Raw genomic sequence first — 21,961 nt, 5'->3', positions numbered from 1 at the left:
AAATCTTGCTACTGGGTGAAACTCTCTGAACCTCTTCTAGCATTCAGTGCTGCCTGATTCATGAATGCTTCTTTGCTCCAATAAACTTCAGTAAATTTTCTTTTAACAAAATCCCCTCTAAAAATAAGAATATCCCTGAAGAATATCCATACTTAAAGCACTTTAATCTTAGGAGTCTAGATTTTTTTGATATTTTAATAAATCAAGAAATAGAAATATAAGAAGAGTATTAAAATAGTCATAATAACAAGAAATAGAGGCTGTAAAAACTAGCTGTCTTATGAAGATATACAGCAATGGGAAATCCTAGGACAGGGTCCAAGGCTTCTCATAAATCCTTCTTTACTGTTAGCTCTGTAAATAATTATGTCATTTCAACATTTCTAAATATTAAAAACTACCACAGCTAATATATTTTCTCCATAGTGGATAATATGATGTATAAATGTGATTTAGTTTGACAATCATTCATTCATCACACTAGTAACCCTTTAGTCTTGAAAAATAAAAGGAATTCATTGGTCAAGATTTCTCTAAAGCTACTTAAATATACTTTAAACCATACAAAAATTCAGTTCTAGGTGCAATAAAGATATAAATAAGAACAATAAAATTACAATCATACAATAACAAAAACCTTATTAAGAATGTATAGAATCAGGCTGGGAGTAAAACTCTTTAGGAAAAAAATATGTTTAGTGTATCTGAATCCCTGGGTTCAATCTACAGCACAGACAAAAAAAGAAAAATATCTTAATGAATGTGAGGAAAAAAAACACTTTTAAAACATGGCATCATATGCAGTGAACATATAAGAAAGGATTTCTAAGTTGGGCCATGCTAAAGAATTTCTGCTTATCAGAAGACACCATATTCTACAAGTATACTATACTTCCATTAAAAGTTTTCAAAAGAAAACAGAAAGAACATTTTAAAAAGTAAACCAACAAGCCAAAGAGTCCCAAAGAGTCTCAAAGGATATTTGCAAAGTAAGTAACTGATTAGTATGGTTTGACTGTTTATCCCCTCCAAAATTTACATTTTCATTTCCTTTATGATGGTATTAGGAGGTGGGACCTTAAAGAGGTGGAAGTTATGAGGGCTCCACCCTCATGAATGGACTAATGCCATAATTGCAGGAGTAAGTAGTAGGTCTACCCTCTCTTGCTCTCTCTTCTTGCTCCTATGCCATGTGATGCCTTCCACCATGTTATGACACTGACAGAAGAACCTAGCTAGATACTGGCACCTTGATATTTGACTTTTCAGCCTTAATAAAGATAAAAAGAAACACCTAGTCTCAAGTATTCTGTTACAGCTGCACAAAATAAGCAATAACTAAGGGTGCATGTTCAAAATAGAAAAACTCCTACAAATAAGTAAAAAAGAGAATATACAAGAGATATGAATAAACACTTCTTGAAAGTAAATATTCAAATGCAAAACTAAAAAATGAAAATGTCCTCAACTTTATTAGTAATCAGAGAGCCACTAATTAAAATCACAAGGAAATATCACTCCATCAGAAGGGTAAATTTATGTTTTTTCTATGTTTGCAGTACTGTGGATCAAACTCAGGATGCTGAGCATGTTAGGTAAGCACTACACTACTGAGTTATATCCAGTGGTCCAGAATGACAATTTAAAAGACTGAAAATACCAAGTTTCAGGGAGCATGAGCAGCAACAAAAACCTTCAAATACTGTTGGTAGAAATGTTAACTGATATAACCATTTGGCATCATCTGGAAAAGTTAAAATCATGAACCTATGACCTACCACTACTACCTACAGACCAGACAGAAATGCAAAAAACCCTTTGTACAGAAAGACTGACATCTGAATTAAGGACAGTGTGGTTGAGGAGTTTTGCCCTTTAATGTGTGGGAATTGAGGCTAAGTGGGTAGTGTCAGAGCTAAATTGGATTATAAGGCACCCACTTGGTGTCAGAATTGTTGACAGAAGGCAAAAGTGAAAATAAGCACCAGTTTGACAGCTGTAGGATAGGCCTAGGAAACAACAAATCTAGTTTCAAACAGAACAAAATGTATCAAGAGTCTCTAATAATGTTAAAGATAGGAATCCACATGTGTCTTAACATAAGGAAAGAGATTTATGTTTCTACTGAAGAGTCAGGATAAAACAGGAATTATATGAGAGAGTCAACAACTGGAAAAGATAGTATTAACTCTAATGAAAACAAATATATCATAATTTACTCCATGGCTCAGATGTGAAGTGATTGCAAAGATTTTCATATCAATACTATAGATTAATTTAACAAAAACCGATTATGTAGTTTCACCGTGGGAAGGTGGGAAGACAGGGAGATAATTATTTGACAACTGTGTGGCAGTGGAAGTGGGGAGAAAATGAAGAATTAAATCCTCACTTTCAGCAATGATAAGTCCTTAGATGTTGAACATAGCTTACACCAAAAAGTGGCAATATGAGCATTTCTTTAGAGATGTGGATGTAAATTTCAAAGAAACAGCTGAAAGAATATTTGTGGCAGTGTTCTGCATAATAGCGAAAATCTAGAAACAACCTAAATATCCATAGATAAAATAAGAAATCTTATTATCATCTTACAACAAAAATAAATAAAGTAGAGCTACAGGCAACAACTTGGGACTCACAAAAATAAATTGAACAAAAGCAGCCAGATTCAAAAGATTACATATTGTATGCTTGTATATAAAGTTCTAGAAAAGGGGGCTGGGATGTAGCTCAGTGATAGAGCCAATGCTTAGCATTTGCAAGTCTCCAGTTTTGATCCCAAGCACCGCAATAAAATAAATAGATAGATAGATAGATACTCTGAAAGAGTGAAAAGCTGTGTAGGTGGTGTTACCTTAGGTGGGCTCCCTTTTTGACAACTTACTGAGTTGTTTTTGATATGGTGCATTTGCCCATATCTATTATACACAAAGTTTTAAAATGGTTAAGGAATAATTTCCAAAATTGAAGCTTGTGTCTCTCCCTGAGCTGGCTGGTGAGTTAAAGTTTACTTCAAGTGACAATAAAATATTTTCATAGAAAACATAACAAACTAATGTTTTCTAATTAGTGATTTCAATTGCAAATTTTATCAATTTGAATTTAATGAAATATATTCTGGCAATCAGTGAACAGTCTTAGCCTAATTTGTTTAATCAAAATTTCCAAACATAATTTATTCTATATGTGAGCTTCTTAAAACAGATTAGAAACTCATAATAAATTTCTAAAACTTGAAACCAACTTGAAAGCCACTCCAATGCTTGCCTTCTCTCTATATACTAAAGCAAACTAGTTTTCCTTCCTCTAAAGTAGACTTTTTGACTCAAGTCAGGAATCTTTTTTTTTTTAATTTTATTGATAGTCTACCATATTGTTAAACAGACAATCATGCAAAGCAGACTCTTGTTATAACATCATTAAACTAGAGAGTACTTTATCTTGGCAAACTCTTTCTACTCCAGCTACAGAATATACTAAACCAATATTTTTCCTACACAATTTTTCTGGGTGCTTATGGTAAAAAGATCTCAGAAATCCTAGTCTTGGGCCAGGGACGCAGTTCAGTGGCAGAGGCTTTGCCATCATGCTCAAAGCTCTGGGTTTAATGCCTGGGACTGAAAACAAACAACGAAAAAAATCCTAGTCCTAATAGCTGTGCTGTGGCCCTATCCCCAATATGATACGCATTTGGTTGCTTCACCTTGATAATATTAACCTTTTGGATATCAGTTGGTCTATAAACTAAGATAGGAATCTTTACAATTTGCTTTCAGTGATCCAAGAGTAAATCTCCCACACTGAGGATCTCTTACTTGTGGAATTCATTAACAATGACAATGGCAATTTCCTTCCCTCTTCCCTCTGCCACCAACAAACAGTTAAGACTCATCAGCTCCTGCACCAGCAATCGACTCAGAACAGGTGGTCAGGCCTCTTAACCAGGCCTCTTCTCTGCTGATTTTTATAGAATTATACCAGATTTCACATAACTTCCAACTGGATCTCATATTAGTTTCAGTTGATTATTTCATCTTGCCAGGAGCTGTGACCTGAGGCTACTATATAGCTTCCAATTTGGTATCTTGGAATATGAATAACTGTATTATGTGATGCTTTATTCTATCAAAAAATGATATTTAACAGTGAAAGTAAAGGGTAACAGGTAAGGATAATATGGACACATGTACACTATTTTGTGATACTTTGAAATCATTTTTGCCACAGTCATTTATAGTTGAAGTTGACTGTGAGGAAATCACTGAAATGAAGAGCATGTGACTTGCTATTAGAAGATACCAAATGAGTGCTGGGATATAGCTCAGTGATAGAGCATACTTAGCATTCATGAGGCCCTGGGTTCAATCCCTAGCACCAAAATAAATTAAATTAATAAAATGAAAAAAGGATTCCAGATAACTTTCTTTTTTGTAAAACACTACCTAATCCTGATTTTTAAAATAAACCAATAAGAGAGCAGAGATTTTCAATGGCATCCTTCCATAACAAGACTATTTCTCTTTCTTTAACAGCATGTCAGGAATGAACTAGGAGCTCTGAGAGAACTGAATTCTTTGGGGGAAAACCTTCAGAGGTAGACTTCAAGGGTATCATTTACAACAAAGTCTCCTTTAGTAAAACTGCCCATAATTCTCAGCCTGTAACAGTAAAAAAAAAAAATGTAGATTTATGTTCTTAGAGCCAAAAGCAATATTGACAGGGATAAAATTCTACTGCAATAAATATGGATCAATTATAAAGGAGCACTGTAAACAAGTTTTAATTTAGAATTTCAATTCTGCTATCAGCAAGGATAACAATGTTATCAGCAATGTTAAGGAAGTAGTGTTAACCAAACCTTGAATGAGAACAATTAGGAAAGTTGGAAGAAATGTGTGAAGGCACCAGAAAACTCACAGGCAGTGAGGAATTGTAGAGAAGCTCCCGGAGTAAAGGAATACCCTGAGAGAACAACAGGATGTAGGTTACTCTTCCAGAACCATATGGTGATTCTTTTAAAAATTCCTAAGAGGTTAAAAATGAAATATGATATGTCAAGAGCTTTGTAATGTTTTGAACAACCAATTAAAAAAAATGAGGAGACCTAGATTCAAGAGCAAGGAAGACAAAATAAGAGTTCAGGAGTTACTGAAGATGAAAAAAAAAATTCTAGTAAACTCTCTGGGTTTACACCCTAGAATGTAGATGCAAGAACCAATCTCGCAAAGACTGAAGCCTGGCTTCTTATTTTTTTAATTCCTACATGGATTAAGGTAATCTGTTATTGCTGGCGCTCATAGGCTGGCTGTTGATCAGAAGCAAATATAAAACAGGAGTAAGAGTATTTTCAATACCCTCAGATTATCCCTGCAATTTTTCATATGCATTGTTTGAACTGAACTACAAAACCATCAGTCTAAGAAGGAACATGTGAAAATGCCATGTGACTGAAAAATAAGAGGAAAAATCAAAAATAGAAACAGAAGCATAAAATATCACAAGGATGGAGTCATCAGATATAAAATTATTCTTATTGATTTGTATTTGAGAAATTTTAGAACAAACTTGAGATCTATATAAATTCTAAAAGTAAAAAATACAGTATCTGAAACTTTAAAACCAATTGTATTCCCTGTATTTCATATTCTTTTCTATAATCTCTGGAACTAACAACAAATAGGTAGTAATAGATTCTCTCATTGTATCTATCAGTCAACAGAAAATAGTCTGAAGCCCAGAAAGAAAATAACAAAAATTATAGAAAAGAATATGAAATATAGGGACTACAATGTTTTTATTTGTTTGTTTGTTTTCTGTTTGTTTGCTTTTTTTTAATCTTCACACTATTAACATTTTGGGGTCCAGACATTGTTTTTTGCCTTGGGGGGGGGCTGTCCTATGCATTTTAGGATACTTAAAAGCATTCCTTTCCTGGACTCTTCCCAATAAATATCATTACCACCTTCTTCTCCAGTTAGACAACCAAAAAATGTCTGAAGACACTGAAAAATATCCCCTCAGGGACTATACTGCTTCTAGGTGAGAATCACTGGGTTAAAGTGACAAACTATAACCAATTCATGACTGCAATCCCAAAGGATAAAAGCAGAATGAAACAGAAGCCATATTTAAAGTAAATAATTGGTGACAATTTTCCAAAACTTATGAAATAAAAAACAAATAATAGACTCAAGAAGTATTATGAATCCCAAGTAGGAAAAAAATGCCCTATGTACAGCATAGTAAGACTGTTAGAAACCAAAGATCAAAAGTAAAATTTAAAAGCAGACCAAAGCAGACCAAAAAAAAAAAAAAAAAAAAAAAAAACAAGAGTAACCCTGAGGGAACAAAAACAAGACATACAGCTGATCCCTAGAAAGTCAATGGAAGTCAGAAAACAATGGGGTGGTACCTCAAAGTGCTGAAAGGAATCACTGTCAACCCAGAGTCTGTATGTCTAAATTATTAAAAATGATAGCAGCAACATTAAAAAAGATAGCAGTATAAATATATTTTGAAAAAAAGCAAATAAAGAGAGATCTTGTTACTCCCAGGTCCACATAAAAAGAAAACACTAAAGGGTATAATGAAAAAGATCTCAGATGAAAGTTAGAAGATATATAAGGGGGCTGGGGATACGGCTCAAGCAGTAATCTGCTCGCCTGGCATGTGTGGGGCACTGGATTCGATCCTCAGCACCACATAAAAATAAAAAAATAAAGATGTTGTATCCACTGAAAAATAAATATTAAAAAATATTCTCATTCTCTCTCTCTCTCTCTCAAAAAAAAAAGATATAGGAAGGGACAAAAGTAGCCAAAATTTAAAAGTTTGGGTAAATATAAAAGGATATGCTAATGTATAAAATAGTGATAATCTGTATTACAGAGTTTAAAAACAGATACAAATAAAATATATGACAATAACTGCACAAAAGTTAGAATTATGGGGTTGGAATGGAAATGGAAATGAAGTGATCTTAAGTCCTCATATTATACAGAAACAGTTATAACATAGTGTTTCATTATTCAAGGATTCCTGCTATAATCTCTAAGCCACTACAAGAAGAATGTATGACTCACAAGCTAGAAGAAGGTAAAACTGGAATCATATCAAATGACTAGTTCATGCAGAAGAATGTAAGAAAGGAGAAAAAATGAATGGAGAAGAGACAGGGCAAAAGCAAGCAAATACTGAAGGATAGATTTAAACCTAACGATATCAGTAATCACATTAAAGATCGCAAAAGACAAAGATGATCAAACTAAAGCTTTAAAAAAAATCCATCTATTCGAATGTTCTCTCTGATATGTGGATCTTGACACACATAATGGGGGAGCAGCAGTTCACTGGATTAGACAAAGGTGAATGAAGGGAAGGGAAAGGGATGGGAAGAGGAAAAACAGTAGGATGAATCAGACATTAACTTTCCTAAGTACATATATGAATTCAATACCAGTGAAACTTCATATCATGTGCAACCACAAGAATGGGAAGTTATACTCCATGTATGTATAATTTGTCAAAGTACACTCTACTATCATGTTTATCTAAAAAGAACAAATAAGGAATTTTTTAAAAAAGAAAAATACATCTTTGCATGGCTAACAAGTGAACAATGAAACAATTCTAGATGATTATCTAAATTTAAAAAGGAACAGGTATTGAACAGAAAGTGATGGTGGAAGTTATACAATAATGGGGAAAAAACACAATTTGATTTTAAAACTTGCAGTTGTTTACAACTTGGCCTATTTGCATCACTTTAAAATTAATGCCTGTTAATATTGATTAAGGCACCATACATGGTTTCTCACCATTTTAATTTTTAAATATTTCTCTACACATCCATAAACATGAAGAAAAGATAGCACAGCTGCACCAGAACGCCTTGGGCAAGGGTGATCTGGATAATCCACACACCCATTCTTTTTTTTAATTTACTTTAAGTTCATGATATAAAACATATACTTCTTTTGTAAATTTTAAGAAATGTTACTTTTCATAACATTATTAGGTCAGGTTTCTAGTTCTGCATGTAATGAGCTAGGAAGCTACCACTGTGTCCTAACAAGAAGTAAAAGCTGAACAGACTAAAAAAAAAATCAATAGCTCTTCTTAGACCCTCAAAAGGGGATTGCTGGAAAAAACAGACAGGTGATTACGGGGAGCCACTGTTCACAACAGAGACTCAGAGCAAAAACCACTGTGGAAACCAGTGGGAGGCAGGAAATCCTTCTGGTAATTAATGAATTGCTAAAGGTCCAATGCAGTCAACACTGAGAGTTAAAAACTGCAGAGAGACTTAGTCATAGAGGGGCCCCATGATATTGTAGGATTTACCTCCAGGACCCTGACTAGGTTTCCTCCAGTAAAGATCAAAGAAAAATTCCCCTTGTGTCTTTAGCAGGGAAGGGCCAAAGGAACCATTTTGAAATACACCAGACCACTCTGCTCTAAACAAAGCCTGCTCTGAGGAAGAATAAATTCATGTCTCTAAACTGTTGATTTCTTGTCAAAGCCTAACTTGCCTGAGGAAAGGAAAATACCAACTGAAGTCTGTATTAGCCACCATGTCCAAGGATGGAGAAAATTACTGAGAAACACTTGTGAATGTCATAGTCCAGAGGCTTAGGCAAACCACTGAGACCTGATTAACCTCAGGACAGGGAGCACTTCCCCTTCTCCCATACCTCATACCTATTGGGAAAGGTCTTTGGAATTTCTTCACCTAGTACATCATGTCTGGCTATTAAGACAATATTACAAGATACACTGAAGGGCAACAGATACAATTTGAGGAGACAGAGGAAGCATCAGAAACAGATACGACAGGAATTTTGGAATGATCAGACCAGGAATTTAAAACAATTCTGATGAATATACTAAGGGCTGTAGTGGATAAAGTAGAAAGCATGCAAGAATATATGGGTGATGGGAATTCTAAAAAGGAACCAAAAAATAATGCTAGAAATCACAAACATGGTAACAGAAATGTAGAATGCCTTTCATGGGCTTGTAACGTGCTAGACATATGTGAGGAAAGAAATCTCTAAGCTTCAGGATATATCAATAGAAATTCTGAAAACTAAAACAAAAAGAGAACAAATACAGTAAGAAAAAAAAAGGAACAGAATATCCAAGGACTGTAGGACAAGAAAACAAATCACGTATACATAATGGAAGTACCAGAAACAGAAAGGAACAGAATACTTGAAACAACAATGACCCTCAATTCCCCCACGTTCTTGTCAATCACCAAACCATAGACAATAACTACAGGGAAGATGAAGTAGGATAAACTGCCAATCAAATAAAAAGTATACATCTACATGTATGATTTTCAAACTAGAGAAAATAAAAAATAGAGACAAAATTCTGGAAGAAGCCAGAAGGAAAAAAGACTTTATCTATAGAGAAGAAAAAAAAAGATGATTACATTCAACTTTTCAGAAACTCGGCAAGCTAGTAGATGGGAGTGGATATTTGAGAGAAAAAGCAACAACAACAAAACCAGCCAAACTGGATTTCTGTACCCTGAGAAATTATCCTTCAAAAGTGAAGAAGAGGGCTGAGGTTGTAGCTCAGTGGTAGAGCATTTGCCTAGCATGTGTGAGCCACTGGGTTCGATACAAAGCACCACATATAAATAAATGAATAAAATAAAGTTCTATACATATAAAAAATATTTTTTAAAAAAAGTGAAGAAGAGCTGGGCACCTATATTCCCAGTGACTCTGGAATCTGAGGCTAGAAGATTACAAATTGGAGGCCACCCTGGACCACTTAGCAAGATTCTGCCTATAAATAAATAAATAAATAAATAAATAACTGGAGATGTAGCTCAGTGATAAAGTATCCCTGGTTGCAATCCCCCAACAAACATACAAACATAGAATAAACACATTTATAAACAAACAAAGGTGAACCCATACAAACAAAAGTTGAGGAAATTTGTTGCCAGATATCCTTCATTTCAGAAAATCTTAAAAGAAGTTCTTTAGAGAGAAATAAAATGAGTAGATTTGAGGTCAGAAACTCAAATTTACAAAAAGAAAGATTGCAAAAAAATGTATAAGATACATATATTTGTTTTTCTTATTCTTACATTAGTTAGCAATCATGTATTTGTTTATGTATGCAGGACTATTTTGTTACTATAATGTAATCACACTATCTCTGAAGTGGTAACAATGCAATAAATGGAGAAAAACATATCATGCCAACAATTATCAAAAGAGTAGAACTTGGGTTATCTGAATGCATATTGCAAACTCTAGAGAAATCACTGAAAACGTGAAAAACAAAAATAAAAAAAGTATAACTGATATACCAAGAAAGAAAAGGGAATCATGTAGAATGCTCATATCCAGCCCAAAAAGGCAGAAGACTGGAAGAACAGGAATAAAGGTTAAGGACAACAAAGAGAAAACAGTAAAAAATGTGGTAGATAATAAGCCAACAGTATTAATAATTACTTGGAATTTCAATGATCTAAATGCACCAATTAAAAGACATAAATCATGGAAATGGACCAAAAAGAACAAGACCCAAATTTACTTTGTCTACAAAGCCCCACATTAAATACAAAGGCACATTCAGATTAATTAATGAAGGAAAGCATATCTTGCCAACACTAATTTAAGAACACTATACTGATTTCAGATACAGAGGCCTTCAAAGGGTCATTACAAAGGGACCTAATTTTCTAAGAAAATGTCAAAATCCTTAACATGTATGTATCTAACAAGAGGATGTAAAATTATATGAGGCAAAAACTAACAATTTCAGGGAGAAATAGATGAATCTACTATCATAGTTGGAGATTTCAATACAAGTTTACTAAAAATGGACAGATGCAGCAAGCAGAAAATCATTAAGAACACAGCTGAATTCAACATCATTAAACAACTGGCTATAATCAATATCTATAGACCATTTCATCAAATAGCAAAACTGCATTTTTTAAGATCACATGGTCCATTCGACAAGACAGAACACATTCTAGGCCATAAAGCATTGTTTAACAACTTAAAAGAATAGTGATCATACAGCGTATACTCTAAGTTCTCAATAAACTGGAAATCAATAACTCAAAGATAGCTGGAAATTTCAAGACATATAGAGATCAAAACTTCTAAACACACAGGTCAAAGAAAAAAATCTCAAGAATTAATATTGTGAACTAACTGAAATAAAGATATAACTTATCAAAATTTGTGAGAACTAGTAGAAACAGTCAGTGCTTAGAGGAAATTTTAGAACACGGAATGAACATCTCAGGAAAGAAAAATCTAAAATCTAAGTTTCTACCTTAGCGGGGAAGACCACAAATCTGAAGTAAACAGAAGAAATATTTATAACTGAAATCAATGAAATGGAAAACAGAAAATCAATGGGTAAAATGAACTGAAATGAAACCTGATTCTTTGAAGCCACACTAACCAAAAACTAGAGAGGATATACATTACCAATATTAGAACTGAAAAAAGTACAACACTGTAGATCCAATGGATATTAAAATAATATGTAAAAATACTATGAACAACTCTATGTTCACGAACTTGAAAACCTACATGAAATTCATAATTCTTTGAAAGACATAATGTGCCAAAGTTCACACACATAAAAATAGACAATCTGGGCAGAGCTATATTTATGAAATAAATTGAATCGATAATTAATAATATTCCAAAAAGGAAAGCATCAGACCCAAATGGGTTCCCTGGCAAATTCTACTAAACATTTAAAGGTAGAAAATATAACAATTCTCTACAATCTCTTTCAAATGGCAGAAACAGAGGGACTACATATTAAATCATTCTATGAGGCCAGTATTACCCTAATGACAAAATCAGAGACACTATAAGAAATGAGGACTACATGCTCATGAACAGATATAAAAATCCTCAACAAAATATGAGCAAACTGAATCCAACAATGAATAAACATAATTATACACCATAGCCAAAGGGATTTATTCCAGATATGCAAGGCTCACTCAACATTCAAATAGTAATGTTATCCATCCCATGAACCAGCTAAAAAAGAGAAATCATATAATCATATCAACTGATGCAGAAAAATAGATGCATTTCACAAAATAAACATTGATTAACAGAAACAACCAAAAAATCAGTAAAGTAAAAATACAGGAGAACATCCTCAACTTGATAAAGAAAATATACAAAAATCCTACAACTAGATACACATTTAATGGTAAGAAATTCAAACTTTTCCACTAAGATCAAGAACAAGGTAAGAATGTGCCCTCTGATCACTTCTTTTCAATATCATACTGGAATTACAGCTAATGCAATAAGACAAAAAGGAAATAAATATATACAAATTGGGGGGAGATAAAATTGCATTATTGCCAATGTCATAATTGTCGATGTAGAAAATCTGAAAGAATTAACAAATTAAAAACTCTCCTGTAGCTAATAAGCCATTACATCAAGCCTGGTGGACACAAGGTTAATATGCAAATCTAATCACTTTCCTATGTACCAGCAATGAACAAAAGAACTTGAAATTTAAAACATGATTTAAGCCTGCCAAAAGTAGATATCTGGGTTTAAATCTTAAAAAATGATGTACAAAAGTCTGTATCAGAAAAACTGCAAAATTCTGGTGGAAGATATAAAAGAACTAAATAAATGGAGAACAATTCCATTTTCACAAACTCAATATTGTCAAGATGTCAGTTCATCCAATCTTGTGCTATACAGATTACACTGTAATCCCAACCAAAATTCCACTGATATTTTGTAGATACTAAGAAATTGATTCTTAAGCTTATATGAACGAGCAAAAGACCCAGAACAGTTCAATACAATATTGAAGGAGAACAAATTTGAAGGAATAATACTATCCAACTTTGTATTTACTAGAAAACCACAATGGTCTTGACAGCATAGTGTTGGTGAAAGACAAATAGATGAATGGAACAGAATAAAGAACCCAAAATAGACCCACGTAAAAATATTCAACTGATAGGCCTTTAAACAAATGATACAACAGCTAGACATCTATATGTACACACACACACACAAAAAAAAAAGAATGAATGAATGAGTCAAATGACACAGACCTTCACAAAATACATCTCAAAATTTATCAGATTGAAATGTAGAATGCAAAACTATACATGTCCTGGGATATAACACAGGAGAAATACCTAGTTGACTTTGGGTATGGTGATGACATTTTATCCACAACACCAAAAGTATGATCCATTAAAGAACAGTCAATAAGATGGACTTCAAATTTTTTTAAAAAAAAACTTCTGCTAAGTGAAAAACATTGTCAAGAGAATGAGAAGACAAGCAAAACCCTGGAAGAAAATATTTGCAAAAGAAACATCTGGTAAAGGAATGTTATTCAAATATATATATATATATATATATATATTTCTCATAAAATTTAATAAGAAATAAACATGCTGACTCAAAACTGGGCCAAAAATCTGAATGGATAGAGATACAGATGGCATATAAACCTAAAGATGTTCCACACCATATGTCATAGGGGAAACACAAAGTAAAATAACAATGAGATATCACTACATTCCTATGGGAATGGACAAAATCTAGAACAGTGACAATACCAAATACTCCTGAGGATGGGGAGCAATAGGAACTCTCATTTATTGTTGGTGGAACTACAAAATGGTACAGCTACTTTGGAATATAGTCAGATAGTTTATCATAAAAGTAAATATACTCTTACCATTCATTCCAGTCATTGTCCTTCTTGATATTTACCCAAAGGATTTGAAAACTTAAAATCTACATAAAAACATGAATACAGATGTTTATAACAGCTTCACTAATAATTTGTTAATAATTTCCAATTTTTTGAAGCAAATAAAGTGCCTTTCACTAGATGAAAGGATAAACTATGATATATCCATAATATAATATTCAGTGCTAAACAGAAATAAGCTATCAAGTCATAGAAAATGGAGAATTTAAAATGCATATTAATGATGAAAAAGGCAATTTGAAAAGGCTACATACAGTATGAATTCAGATGTGTGACATCCTGGGAAAGGCAAAATTATGCAGATAGTAAAAAGGTACCCAGCAGCTGCCAGAGATTGGAGTAGAGGATAGAGATGTAAAAGCATAGCACAGAGGGTTTTGAGAGCAGCAAAAGCACTCTTCTGTACAACACTATGGTGGTGGAAACTTACCATTCTATCTTTGTCCAAGTCCACAAATATGCATATCACCATCAGTGAAACCCCAATGTGAGCTCTAAACTTTGGGTAATAATGACAGGTCAGTATAGGTTCACTGAATGTAACAAGTGTACCACTGGTGGGGGATGTTGATAAAGAAGGCTAGGCATGTGTGGGCATGGAGGTATATGAGAAACCTCTGTACCATCCTCTTAAATTTGCTATAAACCCAGAACTTCTAGGGGAAAAAAAAGTGTGGAAAAATAACTTTACTGGGATAATTTCCAGATTTTCCTTAGGCATTTGTTCTCAGAATGTGTTCTATAAGTGTAATCTTTATAAATAATATGGGATAATATTTAGAGTTGTAGCATTTTTAAATAGTAGTGAGTAAATGCAAAATCATAAATCTGATGAGCCTGAGCACAGGGCCACCAAGGGGAGTTCAGAGGAACCACAAGGATACTGGGATACTGGGATACCTACGATACTGGGCTCCACAACTTTGTTGCCTTCTGCATTTAGGTAAACTCTAAATGTTTGATCACTACTGTCCTGTGATTAAAACTTCCAAAAAGTGGACCTGCAATCCAAAATCTATAAAAATTTCAAAAATCATTTGTGCATAATTATGTGTTTTATATTTGTGCCTAATTATATATTGATTCATGTTATTAATCTTAAACAACCTTGCCTTCTGGACATGATTTCATAACTATGCACATTTATTTTATGCAAATCAGCTCTTACAATGGCCTTTAGATGTATGTGTCCAGGTGACTGACCAAATGGCAAGAATAAAGGAGAAATATTATGAAAATTGTTGGCAGTTTAGAATCTTCCATTTGCATCAATTCAAAATGATTTCTTATGTACTATCTCATTCCCATCCCAGTGACAAGCCCATGAGGTTAATAAATTAATAATCATCATAAGTCAGAGTATGCATTTAGGAATAATTGAGGTACTTTCACTTAACATTTGTTTCCCTTTCTCCACATTCCCACAGTATCATTTTAGGTTTGACCTTGCCATTGTTTCAGTTTGTCCCCAAAAGTTCAAGTGTTGGAACTTTAATTCCTCAGTGACCATTATTAGGAGGTGAGGGCTAGTGAGAGGTGGTTGAGTCATGGAGACAGATCACTCATGAGTGGATTAATGCCTTTCTTTGGATATTCTGTATGCTTTCTTTGGATACATTCGCATGAGACTGATTAGTTACCCCAAGAACAGGTTGTTCTAAACAAGGTCACCTTTGGTATTTTGCCTCTTCTGTGTGTGTCTATTTGCCCTCCTGCTTTCTGCCACAGATTAAAGCAATACAAGGCTCTCATCAGAAACTGAGCAGATGCCAGCACCATATCCTTTGACTACCCAGCCTCCAAATTCAAGAACCAAACTAAACCTCTTATAAAGTACCCAGTCTCAGTATTTCAATTTAGCAACAGAAAACAGACTAAAAAAGACCCATCCTCATCTCTGACATACATTCCTCCCTCGTCTCCAACCTATCCCACACACAATGCTCTAGTATCATCTAAACACAGATCTGATTACTTCCCTCCCCTACTCAGGAATTCACCTTCCCACTCTCTACCTAGTGCTTTATCAATTCCTTTGAAGACTCTTGTTTTGTCCTCAAAACATATTCACATTTTTTACTGTAATCAATAATTTATACTTGTTACATTTAATAAAAATGTCATGGTTTAGATTGTTTTCATTTCTAGGAAAACATGCTACAGCAAGCTGGTCTTTCAGCTTCATGAAATGCTTGGCATGCCACTTCCTCCTGTTCTCTTAGGTACCCAGACTAGAGCCCAGTGTGAACTCTGCAGAAGCATTCAAGACATCTCACACATTAACACTTCTACCAAAGAAAAATCATAACTTCCATCTTGCTAGGTGTTTTCTCTAACACAAAATAAAAGGATCAGTAAAGCTGTCAATAACCAGGTCAATACTGTATCCCTCTTTTAGAAATTCTCAAAACTCAGCACCACATAAAAATAAATAAATAAAATTATCATGTCCAACTACAATAAATAAATAAATAAGACCACCCAGGAATCAGGAGCCCACCTTGTTGAAATGTGTGCCTCCTTCACTGCATTTTTCCTCTCTCTGTTCTCATTACCTGGAAAGCCATTCCTACTTTCTCCAACTGGCAAACTCCACTCACTTTTAGAAAGCCAATCACTTCCTTTTTGAAACCATTTTCAGCCACTATAGTTGGAAATAATTGTTTTCCTTATGCAGATCTGCAGCACTTGGTATATTTATGTTAGATTTCATCAATATAGTAAGCTTGGATTTACTTTTTTAGTATCCCAAGCCAGATAATGAGATCACTGAAAATAAAAATTATCCTTTGCTCATCTGTAAATTACCAGAATCTAGCAAAGTTCATATTATTAGCCCAATAAATGTGTAGAATAAATTGACAAAAGAGTAAATGATCTTTAATGAAAATAAAATATGTAAAAACATATGCCATTTCCCTAGCTCTCTAAGAATTCCTTGCCGACAAAAAGTAGAACAATAATATGGCGGGGCGGGGGGAAATGACTATGGTCTAGAACAGCCCAGTCAGATGGGTAAATGACCCCTATAGTTGAATTTGTAAAGAGAATCCTTATCAGCCAAGATTTTGCCACATAGATCCCTTATGAGGACCATAGTGTCTCTGTCCAGGGTGCTGAGATTTCAGCTGGAAAAATCTGACTTTGTTTCTTAACAAGGAAAAGCCAAGCAGAACTAGAATACAAATGATTGCATATTTCCTGGTCTCATATAGAGACTTCTTTCTCATCCAGGATGTTAGGACAATCATATTCAATTTGTTACAGTTCAGTCAGTTTAAGTAGATTATGCTGACTTTGTTCCACAAAATAAGTTACCCAGTCCAAAGGAGGCTGCAGATTTAGAAAGAAGGACCTGTGAGTTAGATGTGGGTTTTCCTCACTACCCTTTCTCTAATCACTATGTGACCTTAGGCAGATTACCACACCTTTCTAGGCATGGACTTCCTGCCCTGTAAGTATTCTGTGATTAAGATAGAGCAAATCTTCAGTGAACCATAAGTGTGTGTCAAGAACTTTCACTTTTTTAATCCTCTCAAAATCCTGTGAAGTGGATATTATTATTCTCATTTTACACATGAGAAAACAGGGCTTATAAAGCTAAAGTAGTTTTCTCAAGGCCACTCCACAAACACACAGCATTGCCTGGTTGGGAAGTTCAATCCATTCACAGCTAGATCCACAGCCAAGGTGACTTCAAGACTTTCTCCGATTGCCCCTTCCATGACCTCTGGCTGCTGATGGTCATCTTCACATGTTTTTTATAACACTGGAATGGTCAGGGTACATAGTGCTTATGATTTTTTATTTTAACTTTTTTTTAAAACATGACAGTTTTTAGAATTTTTCTCATCATTAATGCTAACTATGCTTTCACTTCTTCTAAGGTGAAATGCCTCATATTAATCACATTCCTCAAAGAGTCTCTTACAGAGGCAGGGATACCCAGGATAAACAAAGCTTATAGCTTCTCTGTGAGTGAGCAGTCTCCCATAGCCTTGGAAGGCCTGCTTCACTTGCTCACACATGTTCCTCAGCAAAGTAGCTGCTACACCATCACATCCTATCCAGACAGCATGAGGACAACCCCATAAAAGGCTGCTGTGGAACATACAGTGAGGTAGCCTGACCAGAGCAGATCCTGAGCAAGTAGGGAAAGGGGGACTGACTTCCCTTTCTCACCCTATCATGTACCATTTGTGGAGTATATTAGCTCAGCTGCCTGGCCCTTCCTCAAGTCATTTTTCTATGGAAATGACTACAGAATGTGCACAAGTGTGGGGTCTCTAAAAGTTATCTCCACATTCTTAAACTAAACCCATTAATTGCTAAAATATCCATTCTTTTTACAGGAAAGTCAAGACTCAGGAGACTCAAGAAATTTACCTAAAATCAACAACCCAGAGATCAACAAAGCCCAAAGGCACCAAAATCCCAAGAACAAATCCTGAGCTCCTTAAAGTAACACAGGAGCTGTTCTATAAAGCAGTACATCTTACAAATGCCCTGGAGTCTCTATGCCTCTTCCACCCCAAATCCTCTGCACCTCCATTGCCCTGTGACCTAGAACTTCTTTTTCAGTTTGTTTCCCTAACTTGAAATCCCTATCCTCTCTCCTTCCCTGTAGCCTGTGCTCCATAAACAGCAACTAACTCATAAACCAGTAATCCAGGTGACAGTAGCTATCTTCCCCTAAATCTCTCAAGATAACTTTTCCACATCATCACACATACATTCAATATCTAAAACAGGATTCTTGCTGTAGGAAGAAGTACACATTTGCCACACATGTAATATCAGAAGGAAGTCATTCGTCACTGCAATTTTAACTAGATTAAATGACAAATATGTATCAGCATGGCCATGTGGGTAACTATTTGCAGGATTATGAAATGTCACTATCATCTTATGCCACTCTTCCTGAAACCTTCTGGTGGCTTTTAGCACTTTCTAGCTGGAGTTGTGGCTAACTTGCACACCTCTTTCTTATGGCATCATTCCCTCTCCATGAATATCATTATTCCTTTGCCCCACCCTACCCTAATCCAGGCACTCCAGAACAGAATCCAATGCCTTGTGTGGACCAGACATGCAAACCCATTCATAATGAATCAAACATTTTGCAAAAGTATCAGTACTGTATGAAGGATATACCAATGCATATTGAATATTCAAAGCAGTCTAGAAGAAAAAACAAGAGGACAGTGCACAGATTTGCCAAGTGAAATGGGCACTGGTAAGGCTGCAAAGCAAGAAGAGTTCAATAAGAGCTGGAAGCAGCTGCCTGAAGGGACAGACAAGTGAATCTCTGGTGTGGAGCCTTGAGTTCTCCGAGGAAGACTGCCAGAGGAAGATTCACCAGAAAGGTAAAAAAAAAAAAAAAAAAAAAAAATCTCCATTACTCAAATGGGAAGGGAGTCCAAACATCCACAGCTCGCCCTATGACAAACCTACACGCTAGTAGCATCAGAAAAGCCTAGAACTGATTAAATTGACACTGAATGAGACCATTCGCACACTGTTCTTGCTACTGATTCCTAACATGGAATACTTTCGCCCTGAGTTTCTAAGCTGAGGGAAAGGTGAGACCCAAGTTCTCATGCACAGGTAGCCTGGGCGATGAAAAAAAGCTTCACCTGGTCCCACCACAACAGGCGGAGAGACCAAGGCAGCCCGTGGCAAACTGGAGTCGCGGTCAGATTGCGGGCCGCCTCGTCCGGGACCAGCTAGGAAGTCCGGGGTAAGCTACACTGCTTGGCAGTCCCTGTGCTGTGACAGCCCCTAGGAGTTGGCGACAGGGAGACGGCATCCCTGCAGCCGGCGCTGGGACTCACCACGTCCATGATCTGCAGAAGGCTTAGAGAGAAGTAGACTGTGAGCGGCTGGGAGTCGTTGGCTACGGGCCTCTCCAACGGGTTGTAGTTCTTGACCAGCTCCTTATAGAGCTTCCTCTGGAACTCGCCTTGCAGGGACACTTACGAAGAAAAGAGCACCGTCAAGCTGGTCAGGAAAGGCCAGGGGAGAGATCCCCACGCCCCCCTCTTCCTTTTCCCTCCTGCACCCCTGCTTGCGACCCCCGCCGCTCAACCATGCAGCCCAGAACTGCAGCCCCGGCAGCGCCCTGCTGCCCCTCTCTGGCGGGGATACCCAACCTAGCCCCCGAGCGGAGCGCAAAGAGCCGCCCGGGATCCCGCGGAAGAGTGGAGGACAGGAAGACGTGTCGGCTTTACCTTGCAGGAGCGACGCGACCAGCGCCAGCCAGACACCTCCCCGGGTGCCGCGCATGTTGGGTCCCAGAGCTGCCGCGAGCCGGCGCGCCGCCGTCTCGGCTGTCAGCCCGGGCCTGCGCCTGCGGCCGCGGAGCCACCTCTCCCGCTTGGCTCGCGCGCCTTTAAAGAGCCGAGCGCGCCCCCGCCTCGCCCGCCCCCGCGCGCCTCTCCACGTGATGAGCCCCGCCCCCGGCCTCCTCCCCGCCTGCCCTCAGGGGAGGGCCGGGCGTTTTCCTGGCTATCTCCAGAACTGCTGTGCCCGGGTGAAAGTGCTAGCACTTTGAGCTGCTTACGCTCTGGGTACCCTAGTTTCCACTAAGCGGACCCCGCATCACGCCTCGGGCGGGGGCTCTCCAACGCAGGGTTCTGTTCTTTGCGTTCTTTGTCCCCTTTGTGCGCCCTCCTGCTCTCAACCAGAAGCAGCATCCGACCACTTCGAGAAAGTCGGAAAAATTCTCGGATCCAAGACTCCCTCCTCCATATCAGCGTCTAGGTGGCAGCGACCCGGAACCAGGCTTAGGAAAGTCTCTCCAACAGGATAAGACAGATCAAAGAGGAAGCCCTCTCCAACATCCCTTAAGCCCCGGGTATTCTTTTAGCAACCATTCCCTGGACATCACCAGCTGGATTCTGGGCTGGGTTCTGGATGTGCGGAAGGCAATCTACAGAAAAAGAGAGGAGCTGCAAATGTATGTTTTGACATTCTCATTAGATAGCTTGATTTTTTTCCATTCGCCTTTAAAAGAGATTCAGAATATTGAAAAGTTAACTCCAACTCCTGGTGGACTGACAACCAAAACTTGACGGTATTATTTAGGCCTTTTTTGGTCCCAGGTGGGATTAATAGGCAAAGAAGTTACAGCTAAGACAGCCGTAGAGATCTGGGCGGGGGAGAGTCCTGAATGTTGAGGAGGGGGAGGAGGTGTGGTTCTGAAAAGATATGAAAAGGGGCTGGAAGAGAGGTACTAGGGAGGGGCTTGGAGAGCTCTGGTGGTCTCTGTCCTGCTCCCAGAAACAGGTTACAGAGAAACAGATACTCGGGGTTTCCTGCGCCCCTGTAGGGGGCGCTGTCGTCCGCTGTCCAGTGGACCTCAGCTCATCTAAACTGCCCCAATTCAACAACTGTGGAGGAGGCAACAGCAATAATGTTCGCGCGTTTCTGAACTAAGACGGGATTTTAGAGTGACACTAAGAACTAGGGAAAGGCTCACAAAAAAAGTAACTGAGTTTAAAGTAGTAGTAGGAATGGTGTACTGACCCCCATAATTTCAAGGAAATACATTGTCCTTGCAATGAGGTTTCTTGAAGAAAATTTACGTTTGTTAACTGATACATGTATACACACGACAGTATAGGCTTTAACTGCTCTAAGGCCCCAGAAGAAGGAAGACTGATTCTTTTGTGGAAGCGTTCATAGAAGGGGAGACAACTCACCAGGTCTCTCAAAGAGCATGTGTTGTGCCATGGAAAGAGAACAACAGACAGGTGTGGCATCTGCCTCCCCAAACCCCCTAATCTCCGACCCTAGGCATTCCCAAAGGAATGAGCTGCAAGATAAAACCTTCTGACAAAGGCAGTATTAGACAAGGAAGTTAAAACCCAACAACAGAATAGAGAAAGCTCGGAGACATCAACTGGAAGATCTTCACTGGCACATCACCTCATGTGAGTGCAACTTATTCTCCTGCACACATCTTGCAAGGTCTAAGGGCCCTGCCTTCCACCATAAAAGAACATGAGCCCAGAGAAATTAATTCCCAAACAGAAATGATTCCTTACCATGGTGGCACCCCCATTATGTCAGAAACTATAATTAGAACTATAATATTAGAACTATTTAAAATTAGAAACTATAATATTAGAAACAAACCATTTTAAGGTGGATCAACTGGTCAAAAAACATTTATGCCCTGTACTTTGCTAGG

The 21,961-nt window shown here is 37.0% G+C and overlaps 1 protein-coding gene across 2 annotated transcripts in view; it reads right to left on the bottom strand.

Moving 5' to 3' along the window:
- Positions 1 to 20,052, bottom strand: part of Chrna7 (cholinergic receptor nicotinic alpha 7 subunit) — a 104,232-nt gene extending 84,180 nt beyond the window's left edge. The window contains exons 1-2 of one of the 2 annotated variants that reach the window (XM_026393040.2): positions 19,920 to 20,052; positions 19,602 to 19,741 (exon numbers count right to left, since the gene is read on the bottom strand). In XM_026393040.2, coding sequence (XP_026248825.2) covers positions 19,602 to 19,741; positions 19,920 to 20,052 — 273 coding nt within the window. The remainder of the gene's footprint in view (positions 1 to 19,601; positions 19,742 to 19,919) is intronic. The other variant, XM_026393041.2, reaches the window with a different exon arrangement.
- Between the last annotated feature and the right edge of the window lie 1,909 nt (positions 20,053 to 21,961).

This window comes from Urocitellus parryii, chromosome 6 (assembly GCF_045843805.1).
Source record: "Urocitellus parryii isolate mUroPar1 chromosome 6, mUroPar1.hap1, whole genome shotgun sequence".
NCBI lineage: Eukaryota > Metazoa > Chordata > Mammalia > Rodentia > Sciuridae > Urocitellus > Urocitellus parryii.
The sequence above is the reverse complement of the archived record's forward strand: the minus strand, read 5'-3'. Positions and strand labels throughout refer to the sequence as shown.